The 14,878-nt window shown below is 39.5% G+C and overlaps 1 protein-coding gene across 1 annotated transcript in view; it reads left to right on the top strand.

The window, feature by feature from the left end:
* The first annotated feature begins 934 nt into the window (after positions 1–934).
* Positions 935–14,878, top strand: part of PMFBP1 (polyamine modulated factor 1 binding protein 1) — a 66,245-nt gene continuing 52,301 nt past the window's right edge. Inside the window, exons 1-2 of the mRNA XM_027846211.1 lie at positions 935–1,090; positions 2,956–3,039. Of these exons, the coding sequence (XP_027702012.1) occupies positions 935–1,090; positions 2,956–3,039 (240 nt within the window). The remainder of the gene's footprint in view (positions 1,091–2,955; positions 3,040–14,878) is intronic.

The following is a 14,878-nucleotide window of genomic DNA, read 5'->3' as shown; positions in this document are numbered from 1 at the left end:
CCCGGAGTCAGAGGGACCTGAGTTCAAATCTGGCCTCAGATACTTACTGGCTGTGTGACCTTGGGCAAGTCACTTAACCTCTGTTTGCCTTAATCTACTGGAGAAAGAAATGGCAAACCACTCCAATATCTTTACCAAGAAAAGTCCATGGTCAGTATGGTCCATAGGGTCGTGAAAAGTCAAACGCAACTCAACAACAACAACAACATAAGTGTTAGTATTTCTTGCCAAGTAAGAGGACAACTCAGACTATAGAAAAGAGCTTGGAGGAAATCTTGAGCATACATCTCTAGCATATGCCTCCTACCTGTAGAATGGACATCTAGTTGATGCAGTAGATGTATCCCTATGGAAAAAGAGGACTCACCTAAGCAATGATGAGAGTACTTCCTAAGGCATTATACTATCCTCACCAAGTCTCACCAAGAAAGTTTCCAATCCATGGTCTGGTTTTCTATGATCAGACCATGGATCACAGATAGGAAATGGTGACTCCAGTGCACCTCCTATCAGTTTTCCACAAAGATTCTTTCATAGGCAGCTTTGAGCAGTCAGGACTCAGAATGAATCCAAGAATGGCAGAGCAGGAAGGGACAACAGAGGTCTCACCCTGTCATTTTACAAAAGAGGAAATTAAGGTTCAAAGAGAAGTGAACACTTCTAGTTAGTAGCAGTCAAGACCAGAATCTAGGTGTCTTGACTATTCTGCCTCCTAGAAGACATCCTGGTCTACACCTTCTGTTTGCTGAGCATAGCAAATCCTAAGCTCATCCCTATGATGGCTTCCCAAGCACTGTCCTTGGAACCCTAGTGCCATCTTGACAAGTGAAAGGTAGAGAATGCTCAAGGTACATTAGGCCAGGGCTAACTTGGAAGGGCATTAGACATCACTGTATTGCTAACTAGATTTTTTAAACATTTTAGCTAAGATCGTATGGGAGTTTTTCCCCTTGGGGCACGGCTGTCACAAAGTGAAGAACATGTAAAGAAGCTGATGGATGTAAGAAAACTACTATCCGCGTACATTGGGCGGGCACCAGAGATGAACCACGAAAAAGAGAAGGGAAGGCCTCAGATTGCCTGGGAAGAAGTAAGTCAAAAAACTCTGAGAAGAGACAGATTGACTTGTTTAATGGGAGTACAAGGAGCCGACATTGCCACAGTTGAGAAAACTGTATGAAGTTCCCTCCTTCATAGAATCATGAGCATGCTATATATTCCAGGGGAATGATATGGAGATGAGTTGGATCTGTTGATCAATTATTTTAATCTTCCTGCAAAAACCATGCTACAGCTATACAAAAATGATTACTTTTAGTCTTATTGCCAATAGCTTCTCAAATATTTATCACAAAACCAAATGCTGCCTTCATAAAGCCCTTCTGTCTTGTCTACTCCTGTTGAGAATTAACACGATTCTCACTTCTGTTGCTGCCAAGAGTGGGATCAATTTTCTCAGCTGTAAAATGGGAATGGTAATAGCACCTCACTCTCAGGATTGTTGTGAAGATCAGAGGAGATAAGATTTGTAAAGCACTTAGCACAGGTCTTGGAACATAGTGGATGCTTTATAAATGCTAGCTATTGTTATTTTTATTATTACTGAAGTAACTTTGCCAGTTGCCCTCAGTATCTTTAGTGGGAAGGGGCATTGGCACTCCATGACTTTGTGAATTTGTGAATTCTGTCACTCTAAACGCACTTTTGCAACCCAAACTGCAAACTTGTTGTATGGAGGAGAATATTATAATATGGAGAAGAGCTCTTTCATCCTTACTTTAGAACAAAGAACCTACACAGGATGTAGTCATCTAAGAAAACTGAAGATTTAATTTTAGAATGAGCCTCTAAAAAATACAGGCTTTGCCTTGAGAAAAGTATAATTTTCACCATGATGACTCTTTCATCCCCTAGGATTCTTTCTCACCTCGAGTAATGGAAATTTCTCCTCCTGAAATATCTCAGGTTCATAGATTCCTAGAACGTGGGAGGTGGAAAAGGCTGAAGTTAATGTCTGGTCTGCTTCACTCAGTTTACAGATGAGTTTACAGTTCACAGATGAGAGAAGTAAGCCCACAGACGGGAGATAATTTGCCAGCTAGTTATTGGCTGAGCAGGGTTTGAAATCTAGGTCTCTTCACTCCTATCCAAATTCTTCTTCCATGCCACTGTACTTATCTCTCATCTAGCCTTTGGCCTAGCCTTTGAGCAGGCAAAAGTTACCCTGCCATCCCATAATGCATCTGCTTCTCATGATGGGAAAACAATGCTGCTGATCAGAACCCAACCTGAGGAAACATTCTAAATTCCAGCTATTTAGCTCAGAATCACCAACATTCTTTACCCCTCTCAGTCTATGTGAGAGTGTGGGTGATGGGAGGGTTTGTTTTTTTCACAGGGAGAATATTCTATTAGGTCTCACTTCTGGAACTGATCTCATTGGTAAGTATCTGGTGGAAATTTTATCTGGTCTCAGAAACTGTAAATGTAATTTGTAGGGAGACAGTACTACATAGCAGAAAGAGCACTGGTGTTAGGGTCCAAATATCTATCTATGTTCTAGTTTCATCACGGGCCCTTACCAAGGGTGTGACCTTGAGCAAACTATTGAATCTGTCTGAGACCTGATATTCTCATCCTCAAACTGGATGTAATAATAATTGAATAATTTACCCCAGAAGATAAAGAGGAGCAAATGAGATAATTTGCATTAAGCACTTTGTAAAAGGTTTGAGAGTGGGGTGCTTGGTGTGACCCATAAACACAAAGATTCACTGGCAGCTGGTGCTATGAAAAGCATAAATAGATGGATAGATAAGTATACTGATAAATTCAGAAGGTGTTTCCAAACCCCGTTCTTGAAACCTAGATCCAGATGAGAGAATGAAAGCCTCAAAGTCCTTGATGGACAATTTATCTGTAATTTTCTTATCTCAAATCGTGTGCTTTTTTCAGGTACATGACAAGACTCAGAACATGATTAAAATAAAAGGAGAGTTACAGACCACCAAAGAAGACATAAGGCTAGTGACGAATACGGTAAGGATCTAAAGATATGGCCTCATTTCGTTTTGAGCCTTTTCTTCATAATTCAACAATCTCAATCACAAGTATATAATAAATAAAATCACAAGTCTATAGTAAATGCTCTCTGGTCTATCATAGTTGGGAAGTATCTCAAGTATAGTAAATGCTCTTCTTGTTCATCATGGTTGAGAAGTAAAATGTTTGGATTAATCAACTATTGGAGTCAAGAGGGAGTGAATCATATATACTATTTATGTGACACCAGACCACCATATGCCAGGGGTTTATATCCTTTTTAAAGGGGTAGATAATTCCATCTTCTTTTTGTCCTATTGGGGATAAAGGTTGATTGCTACTGACTCTCAGTGTTTGGGATGGAAAGGGTGTTGGATGGGGAGATGGGGAAGTAGAGATTAGTTGGCCACTAACGGAATGATACTATTAATTTGTAACCTGGGAAGGGAGTGAGCATGTTCTGACTTCCCAGAGCTGGAAGGGAACATGAGCTGGCCACCAGTTCTTTCATTTGGCATTGGGTTTGTAGGTTTATAAACTGTTAAGGAGTCAGGACATAAGAGGCAACTGCTCTGTGTGCCACTGGAAATCGACCATATTGCCTATATCATGTACTGTATGTACATGTATTCCATCTGTGAATTGCCAATGTACAAATCATTTAGAACAGTAGCGTCAACCTCAAATAGAAATGGGGAGCACCAAAGCGTACATACTGACTTGGAAAACATGTTAACCTTACCTATGTTTTTATTTATTTATATTTATTTATTATATTTATTTATATTTTATTTATTTAATTATTTCCCAAATTCATTTTAACCTGATTTGGATCTCACTCAGAAGTGTTACAGGCAGCTAACTGGATCAGTGGATGGAGAGCCAGGCCAGAATGTTGGAAAAACTCATCCTCCTGAGTTCCAATCTGGCCTCAGATACTTCCTGGCTGTGTGACCCTGGCCAAGTCACTTAACCCTGTTCGCCTTAGTTTCCTCATCTGGCAAATGAGCTAGAGAAGGAAATGGCAAAGCCCTCCAGTATCTCCGCCAAGAAAACCCCAAATGGGGTCATGAAGAGTCAGACACAAGTAAAATGACTGAACAATAACAGTGGTCAGTTTATTGGTTGGTTGGTTGTTGTCCTTCATTGTAAAAGAGGGCCAAAATGGCATCACTACGTTGGAGTCAAGGTACAATGTGTCAGACCATGGCTGAATAGTATGGACCCCATGCGGCCTGTAGGCCACATGTTGGAGACCTCTGTATTCTAAATTTTAGAATACGATCAAATATACTAAATACCAAAAACACACTGAACCTAACTCAATCCTTCTCTGATGATTCAGAAGGCCCTTTATGATCTGACAGTGCCTTGAGGTCATCATTATGAGGAACAGGGTATCACCAATGCACCTAGAAGTGCTGGTTATAGGGCTTTCTAGCTGACAGAACATAAGCAAACCCAACTTTTACTGCTTATTGACACTATAGTATCAGAGTCAGCCCTCAATTATTCTCCCTTCTTCATGTATTGTTCAGCACCTTCTAGCACAGTGGAAAGACTATTGGACTGGGGACTAGGAGGCCTGATTTCCAGTTCAGTTACTATCTGTCAAACAAGTCGCTTCCCATCTCAGTCTCAATTTCTCTATATTTAAAAAGGATTTGACTTCAAAATCTCTAAGACACGTCCTTCCCAACACTAATATTCTGTGATTCTATAGTACTCCATTTGTTTTTCTCTATTATCAGAAAGTTTACTACTTGCTCCAAACTTCTAAAGGCAAAAAGTGTAAGCAGATGATGAGATTTATTGGAACCTTGCAAACGTGAGGTTGTTCATAGTAGGGACCTAACACACTGTTCCCACACTTCTTCCTCTTGGCTTCCTTCAAGATTCAAAATCCACCTTCTACTGAAGGTCCTTCCTGGTCATCATCCCCCACCTCCCCCCAGCTACTAGTGCCTTCCTTCTGAAAGTACCTATATTTACACTACATCTATATTGTATGTGAGCAGCTAGGTGGCACGGTGGATAAAGCACCAGGTCTAGAATCAGGAAAACTCATCTTCCTGAGTTCAAATCTGGTCTCAGACACTTATTAACTATGTGACCCTGGGCAAGTCACTTAACCCTGTTTGCTTCAATTTCCTCATCTGTAAAATAAGCTGTCATGTGTGCCTAATTATTTGCATATTGTCTCTTCCACCAGATTACAAACTCCCTGAGGGCAGGGACAGTGTTTTTGCCCTTTTCTTTGTATTAAGAGCCTGGCATATAGTAAGGGCTTAATCATTTCTTGTTGACTGACTGACCCATTGACTTCATAAAACCAAAGCTGCTTGAATGCAACCTCCTTGTTTTCCTCACTTTTGTGCTTACTCATGAGATTCAAATCCTATTTAATCATTTCTTGTTGACTGACTGACCCATTGACTTCATAAAACCAAAGCTGCTCGAATGCAACCACCTTGTTTTCCTCACTTTTGTGCTTACTCATGAGATTCAAATCCTATTTACAATTTGGTCATTAGGGAAAACTGGTTATGTTTTTAACTCAAATGATTTATTTAGAAATCTAGAAATGCTTATTTTCAAATCTAGCGAAGAAACATTTTTCAACCATTTGAGAACAGGCTCAAAATCCCAGAAAGCTATAACCGTCATAGATTTTAGAGATCTAGGCCAACACCCTCATTTGTCAGATTAAGAAACTGCCCCCATGACCTTAATTTTCATAACTCAGTGACTATTAATATAAAATATATCAAAACTTGTATATGTTGGCTCCACTGAAGCCTAACTCTGAAGCCCTCCAGGCTGTTTTTTTGTTAGAGTCAAGGTTACTCAATCTGGCACAATTAACACGTGATATTTCATGGATCAATGAGATCCATAAAGCAGTTAAACAGGGTGGTGTAGTCAAGATAGAACTAAATTTGGATTAAGAGGCCTAGATTTAAAATCAAACTGCTAACTACCCACTTCCTCTGCTAGAGCAAAAAAATGCTATGCATATAGTTTCCTTGGATGTTAGCATAGCACTTACCAAGTGCTACCATGACATCCTTTGGACAACATAGAGCAGTGTGAACTATTCAATAGTAAAGTTACATGGGTCCAAAGATATTTCAATGGCTGGATCCAAAGAGGAGTCACGGTTGATCAAGGCAAGCTTGATATCTGCTTGGAAGGGAATCTCTAGAGTGAAATGCTTCAGGGTACTGTACTTGGTCTTTATGTTGTTTAACATTGCCTTCTGTGACTTAGATGAAGGTATAGATGGAAGCCTTCTCAAACCAAATGGCATCCTTCTCAAAGAGATCTCAGTAGGCTAGTGCAGGAGTTCTATGTGGTAGTAGCCAGAGTGGGAATGTGATCTATGACTCCACAGGGAATGTAAACTACCTTCAGTAAATGTAAACAGCAAAAGGCACTCCAAATATCTCATGGGAAAACTTGCAAGTGACCCTGGGCCATCCCTGGAAATACATCTTCTTTGTTCTGCTTCTATATAATATCTGGTTTGACTTGGGGTTGGTGTGGCAATCCACCATTCTGTCCAGCCACCAAGGACTGGGTCTCGTGAGTAAACTCATCTAACCAACTTAATTAACCTAACAAACTCTAAGAAATCTACACTTATACAACCAAGCTGGCATGTGCCCCTCTTTCTTCTGTATCCCAATATTGTCTCTGAGAGTCTGTGTCCCTACAATTGGCACATCAGGGCAGAACAGATCAGCCCCTTTACATTTGGCCTTATAATTTATGTAGCTGGCAGAATAGTCTACCCCCCTATAAATTTTGCGTCCTTATAAGTTCTTAAGATTTTTTGTGTCATGGACCCCTTTGGCAATCTGGTGAAGCCTATGGACCCCTTCTCAGAATCAAGTTTTTAAATAATCAAAGGTAATAATCAATTTCAGTTAAAATTTAATGAAAAATAAAGATGTATGTAATTCTTTTCCATCCAAGTTCACAGACCCCCTGAAATCTAAATAAGCAAGGTGGAACAGTGGATAGAGCACCAGACTTTAAATTAGGAAGACCTAATTTTGAATCCAACCTCAGATACTCCCTAGTTGTGTGGCTCTGGGCAAGTCATTTAACCTCTCTGTAACTCAGTTTCCTCATCTGTAAAATAAGGATAATAATAGCACCTACCTCCCAGGGTTGTTGTGAGCATCAAATGAGATAATAATTGTAAAGTGCTTTGCAAAACTTAATGTGCTATATAAATGATTATGATTATTATTATTATTATACCTATTCTTGGACCCCAGGTTAAGAACTCTTTAGCTAGAATAGTAAGCTAAATATAATAAGATAAAATTGAATTGATATAAATGTAAAATCTTACCTTTGGGTTCAAAAAATCAATTTCACATCTTCAAGATGGGAGATGTGTAGATGGCTGTTCATCTGAAAAAGTTAAAGTTTTTAGAGAATTATAAATTCAGTGTGAGCCAACAATGTGATATGGCAACCCCAAAACATAATGGGATCTTGAGCTTCATTGAAAGGGATATTGTTCAGAAAAGAGAAAGGTGATGGTCCCCCTTGTACTTGTACTGTGTCCTGGTCAGACACCATCAAAATTATTGTGTTCAATTTGGGGCACCTCAGTTTAGGAAGGACATTAACAACCTGGAGAGTGTCCAGAGGAAGGAATCTAAGACAGAGAAGGGCCTTGACATCATGCCAAGAGGCTTAGTTGAAGGAACTGGGGATGTTCTGCCTGGGAAAGAGAAAGTTTAAGGGATGGGGAATTGGGAGGTGAGGACAGGTATATGAAAGCTGTTGGTTTTGATATAGAAAAAGGACTAGCCTTGTCCTTGGGCCCAGAGGGAAGAGCTATGAACATTGGGTGGGAGTTTCAGAGAAACTCAGAGATTTAAGCTCAGTATGAGGGAAATGGGGGGAACTCCTGACAGAGTAATGCAAAAGGAGATCAATAGAAATGTCTTCCTTCCAATGTCTTCAAGCAAAAGTCATTTGATTCCTGCCAGTAAAGGAAAGTTTTAGGTTTTTCACGTTCAAGTACAAGTTTTTCCATTCCACTTCTGAGATCCTGTGCCAATCCCTCCATCTCAGTTTCCTCATCTGAAAATTGAAAGATCAGACTAAAATGATCTCCAAGATTTTCCAACCTCTCTGCCCTAAAAGCCTGTTTTTATCTCAGCAACTGATAGTGCAGAATTGTGCCTCCCAACTGAAAGGGGTCTGTGCAAGCAATCAGCCTCTTAGCTAAGGAAATGTTATTTGTGTATCATAAGTCTTTCATGGAGGATCTATAGGGTGCTAGAGTAGATATAACCTTAGAGCCCCAAATCATAGATTTGGAGCTGGAAGGGACTTCTCAGGGTTATTGTATCAGGTGAGAGAGCATATGTAAAAGGGCTTTGTAAACCTTAATGCACTATGTAAACTTTATTGTTATCACTGACTAGTCCCAATTCTCTCATTTTTACAACTGAGGAAACTGAGGCCCAAAGAAGTAGGTGACTTGCCCAAGGTCACACAGATAGTAGGTGTCAAAGGTGGGAATTGATCCCAGGTCCTCTGACCACCACCACCTCTTTCTATTGTATCATGCAATCTCCCATCTTCAGCCTCCAAAAGAGATGCCTCTGATGTCAAGGTAAGGGTATGTATGCTCAGTCTGTGTTTCCCTAGACATGTGTGAGAAGCTTGGTGCCTTAGGGTCTATATAGGTGGTGGTGTGGAAAGATTGCTCACTGCCATACTACAGGAGAAAAGGAAATTGAATATAATTGAGATACATCCCACTCACTGGGTTGCTTTATGAATATCAAAGTGCTTTCACATACATTATCTGGTCTGATCCCACAACCACCCTATGAGCTAAGCAGAACAGGTAGGTGTCATTCATTTATCCTCAAGGAAACTGAATCAAGCGAGAGTCATTTGGCACTGGGATTTCCCAGAAATGTTGCTGTCCCTGCTGATTGATTCCCTTGTCGCCATTTAGTACCTGAGGGTTTTTTTAATCATCTTAAGGTTTAATTAGGTTAACAGCATAGCTTTGCCATTAAAAGGATTTCACTGTCTCCAGACTCTCCCCCACCCCCCACCTCCTTTCTCCTAGTCCCTTGTTCTTCTCTTTCAGAGGGATACCATTGGATGGCCTAGCCTCAAGCATGTAATTACCATTAAGACAATTAATGGACTAACTTAGCAAACCTTGCATATGCGTAGCAATTGTAAGAGCCTAAGTAAAAAGATCAGCTTCTCCTGGAATAAAAACTTTGCCATAACCAGGAGCAGCTTCCTGTTCCTGCCCATTAAAGCCCCATGTAGCAATCTGTTATCTAATGTTGGAGTACCTGTCTGTATTCTATGGTTTTAGCTCACCAACTGATTTACATTTGGGATCCAAAAATGTCAGTTTACAGATCTGGCGAGGGAATAATGCTTTGGTTAATAATTAGGGACATATAGGGCAGCTAGGATGGTGCCATAGTACATAGAGCACCAGGCCTAGAATCAGGAAGACTCATCTTTCTGAGATCAAATCTGACCTCAGACACTTACTAGCTACTCAACCCTGGGCAAGTCACTTCACCCTGTATGTCCCAGTTTCCTCATCCATAAAATGGGCTGCAGAAGGAAATGGCAAACCAAGAAAACACCAAATGAGGTCACAGACATGACTGAAACAACTGAACAACCATAATAGTGGCTCTGAGCAGAATAGCTAAGATCCAAAAGTCTTCAACATCGAACTTCAGCAAACATTTATTAAGTACTATGTGCCATTTATTAATGCTATGTGCCAAGCACTGTGCTAGGCACTGGGAACAGAAAGATGAGAAAAACAGTCCCTGCCTTCAAAGAGCTCAGTCAGTCAGCATTTATTAAGTGCCTACTATGTGCCAGGCACTGTACTAAGTGCTCTCCAAAAAAAGCTTCTTGTAAAAGATGGATTTTTAGCTGGAACTTGAAAGAAGCCAGGAGACAGACAAGAGAAAGGAAGAGAATTCCAGGCATGGGGAAAAGCCACTGAGAATTCTGGAGAAGGAAGCTAATCACTGCATCACAGGGTACCTGAAGGGGAATGAGGTGTAAGAAGACTATAAGGTGTAAGAAGACCCAAAAAGTAGGAGGGAATCAGATCGTAAAGAGCTTTGAATGCCAGACAAAGAGTAGAGAGAGACTTAAGGCAAGGGTGTAATGTCAATAGTCCAGGCATAAAGTGAGGAGGGCTGCACCAGAGTGGTATTTGTGTCAGAGGAGAGAAGAGAGCATGTATTATTAGAAATGGTATGAAGGTAAAATCAACATAATTTGGCAGTGGACTGGATATGGGGGAGAGAAAAAGAGGGTAGTCAAGGATGACACCTAGTTTTCAAGCCTGTATAACTGAGAAAATGGTGGTGCTGTTGACAGTAATAGAGAAGTTCAGAAGAGGGGAAAGTTTGGGGGGAATGATAATGAATTCAGTTCGAGACATCGAGTTAAAGATATCTAAGGTTCATGTAGTTTGAGATGTCTAATAGACAGTTAGAAGGTTAGGACAGAAGTTAAGGGCTCCATAAGTAGATCTGAGAATCATCAGCATGGAGATGATATATGAATCCATGGTTGCTGATGAGATAATCAAGTGAAATAGTATAAAGGGAGAATAGAAGAGATCCCAGGACAGAGTCCTGTGGGACATCCACCATTAGCATTCATGACCTGGACAAAGATCTAGCAAAAGACTATGGAGGAGCAGTCAGACAGGTAGAAGGAGAAGCAATTTTAGTTGGAGAGAGAGAGAGAGAGAGAGAGAGAGAGAGAGAAGTAGAGGCGTGTATTCTTGAAAACCTTCTCTGGGAATTTCACCACAAAAGAGAGGAAAGATATGGGAAGATATGAGATGGTAGCTGATAGGCATGGGTAGATCAAGTGAGTTTTTGAGGATAAGAAAAATATGAGCATGTTTGTAGGCACTAGTAAACAGGGAAAGACTGATGATAAGTGAGTGGGTATAATAGATTAAGCAAGCCTCTGTAGAAGATGAGATGTAATGGGATCACTTGTGCCTTTAAAGGGTTTTGCCTTGGTGAGAAGTCTTTATGTGAGATTGGTGAAGGAGGCTATAGCGGCATGATGTGTTTGGGTACGTAAGATGAAGAGAGAAGAGGGAACTCTCAACAAATGTGAGATGAGGGGAGAAGCTCAATTTTTTCAGTGAAAGATGAGGCAAGGTTTTCAGCTGAAAGGGTGGGAGGAGGAGGAGCCTTGGGAGATTTGAGGAGGCATAAAAACACTTTTAAAAGCTGCTATGGTGAGTAGGATAGTGAGTTTATGAGGGAGGAGTACATTTGTCTTGTAGCAGTGAGAGCTCAGTTGAAATTGTGTAAAATAAATTTGTAGTGGACTCAGTCATCATGGTTTCATGATTCTCTCCAATTTTATCCAGCAGCAGGTCAGTAAGAATGAAGAAGGAGCCGGTGGAAGTAATTAAGACTGAGGTTTGGCAGGCAAGATCATTGGTAGAATAAGAGTGAAAGGGTCCCCAGAGAAGAAGGCAATGTAGAGTTAAGCTTGTTCGCCAAGGAGTCAAGATGGAGAGAGTAGGAGAATGGAACTAATTAGAGATGATGGCCTGGGAAAGCCCTGAAGAGTGAAAGGATTGGAAGTCCCATTGAAGACGAAGAAGAAGAGTTGGATTGCAAGACTGAAGGAGAAGTAGGATGACAACAGATTGTGATCAGATATAGGAATTTCAGAATTCATGAACGTGGAAGTGGTACATTTGTGGGTGATGGCAAAATAATGGGTATGACTATCTTTGTATATATATATATATATACATTTATATATATATATATACATATTATTGAAGTAGGGTGGAGGAGTAGGTCATGGAAAATGAGAAAGTTGAGGAATTGTCAGGTTAGAGTATTTGAGGGAGTATCAATATGTATACTGAATTCCCATAAGTATGAGTACAGGAGTTGGAAAGGAGAGAAAGATCATCAGCCAGGCACTGACCTCATTAAGAAAAGAAGGGAACATTGGTAGACAAGTAGCAACCAGAATTTTGATTGAGTGGTAGATACAGATTGAGGGAACCTCAATGGAAGAAAGGTTACTGAGTTATGAGAGCAGAGGGAGAACCTAGAAACAGCAACAAGGAGCAGGAAGTATTCTAACTCCCCACCTTGACCAGTGAGTAGAGGGAAATGAGTGAAAGTACAACCAACGCTATGTCATCAAGAAAGAATCAAGTCTCAGCGAGAGCCAGAATATGGAAGGAATGGGAAGGGGAAAGGGAAAGATTTAAGATGAAAGCAAGTTTGTTACCTATGAGTAACAGTCCAGTGAGCACAGGAGAAGGATTGGGTAGCCTTTGTGTGAAACAGTAGGCAAAGGAAGGGAGTAGTCACAGAACTCTCCAACCCCAGTGGTCTGGAGAGAACATGGAGAGGGTCCCAAAAGTGTTGAGCTTATTTCAATAGTTACCTACAACAGAATGAAAGGAATTCCCAGTAATAAGCTAAATCACCCAAAGAGCATTATGAAAAAAACTCAGAAAATATGGATAAAGACTGATATGGAAAGGAAAATGAGCAAACAATCTAGAAAGAGTCAACACAATGAATAAGTAGTTCTTTTTTCTTCTTTTTAAATAGTATTTTATTTTTCCAATTACATATAAAGATAATTTTTAACATTAATTTTTTAAATTTTTAGTTCCATGTTTTCTTCTTCCCTCTCTCACCTCCCCCCCTCCCTAAGATGGTAAGCAATTTGATATAGGTTATACGTATAAGACATATACGAATGAGTAGTTGAAAATAAAGGAAGTCAAGTGGACAACCCTCAAGGAAGAGAAAAGTATTATGATACTTCAGATCCCTCAAAATTACAAGAGTAACTGCAAGAACCTCCAGAGTGTTTCGGAAGATCAATAAAAGAATTAAAAGAAGAAATAAAAACAAATTGGTATAGAAATTAGGTAAGTTAGAGCTTTCAAGTGAGAAATCAATAAGACAAAAGGATAGAGATGTAGAATAAAAAGAAACCCCCTTCAAAACAGTAGTTTCTCTAAAAAAAGAAAATGGCAGATTTGGGATACAAAAATACAGAAGCAGAAAAAAAATCAAATAATCAAAAGACAAAGATTGGAAGAAGACATAAAGGTTGTATAACACAAAGATATTGAGCTTGAAGATAGAAGGATGTGAAGAGATAATCTAAAGATTACAGGTCTTCCAGGAAAACAAAATTAAAAAAAAAAAACATTTATACCATACTTAAGTAAATAATACAGGAGAATTGCCCACATCATTGAAAGCAGAAGGTAAAGTTAAATCTGATCCAATCTGACAAGCATTTATTAAGCACCTACTCTATGATACAGACAACATCTATGGGCAAAGAATATAAGGGCCAAAAGGGAAGGAGAAAGCAGATAAACATTTTTCAAGAGGAAGGAAGGATTGAATTAGTACCTCTGGGATAAATGGAACACATTTCCTCATTAAAAAATCAAAATGGGGGTAGTTGGAATAGTACAAAGGAAAACCTCTCTAGTGAGCAAGGAACCATAAGGACTCAGAAAAGTGCCATCATCTGACCAGAGGTGATTTTGAAAAAATGCAAGGTGAAAATGATTTTTTTAATTACCTGCCATATATTGTGGAAGCTTTGTGAAAGTCAGGATAGAGTGTTTTTGGCCAGGTCTACAATCAAGGAGTAGGAATAAGATTCCATCCACAAAGGGGGAAGGCTCTAAGGCCGTGTTCCTCCAGAAGTAGGAAGGTATTGTGGGAATCTGGCAATGGACAGGGAGATTGAACACCTCAGAAAAAAAATCTTCTTTAAGCAGGTATGATATTTCTTGGGACAACTTCCCTGTCCAGGTTGGGTCTCTAGGGATAAATATCTCAGAGGATGAGTGGACAGAGACATAGGTCCAGAATGAGGATTCTGACATCAAGAAAGAAAGATAATGAAGGAAAGGGAAAAGAATAGGATTTAATCTCCAATTCTGGAGCATTCCCACTACACCCCACAGCCTACTTTATGAATTAATATTCCTCAGAATTAAGCTCTTAAGAGTCAAAGAGAGATGATGATGAAAGTAAGGCAAGAGAAAGGTCTGTAATTGTATTAATAGGTGAACAGTTAAAGGAGAGAGTGAAGCTTTTGATTCCCAGAAGCCCCATCTTAGACAATGGTCATGAAGATATTAAAGAATGTATAAATGCAATCCATGAATGAGAGATTAGACTCCAGAGTATCCTAGAAGAGAAAAGAATAAGAAAAGAATTGGATTAATTAACATACTTTGAAAGGATACTACAAATGAATGCCATGTGAATATTTTTTTAATTTTTAAAGATTTACTAATATGTTTTATTTTTATATTACAAATATTTACAAATCATTCCCACCTTGAGAGAGTGCTTGTAACAAAGTAAAAAAAATTAAGTAAAACTAATATACAGTGACCCCAACTAAAAGTGCATGCAACATTTCACATCTGTGGCATTCTCCTTTCAATTTTTTTTAATGAACAGAAATCTATTTTCTCTCTCTTCCATCCCCCACACCAGCGGAAAAAAAAAAAAGAAAAGAAAAGAAAAGAAAAATAATTTTTATTATAACAAATCTACATAGTCAAGCAAAACAAATTTCCATGGTGGATATAGAGAGAGACATACTGCAGTAGATGAAATACCAGGCCTGGGGTCAAGAAGACCTGTATTCAAATGTGGCCTCAGACACTTACTAGTTGTGTGACCCTGGGCAAGTCACTTCCCTTTCTTTGCCTCAGTTTCCTCAACTATAAGATGAGCTGGAGAAGGAAATGGCA

This window comes from Vombatus ursinus, unplaced genomic scaffold, assembly GCF_900497805.2.
Source record: "Vombatus ursinus unplaced genomic scaffold, bare-nosed wombat genome assembly UNPS02005286.1, whole genome shotgun sequence".
Taxonomy (NCBI): domain Eukaryota; kingdom Metazoa; phylum Chordata; class Mammalia; order Diprotodontia; family Vombatidae; genus Vombatus; species Vombatus ursinus.
Note: the sequence above shows the minus strand (reverse complement) of the source record. Positions and strands in the feature narration are given on the sequence as shown.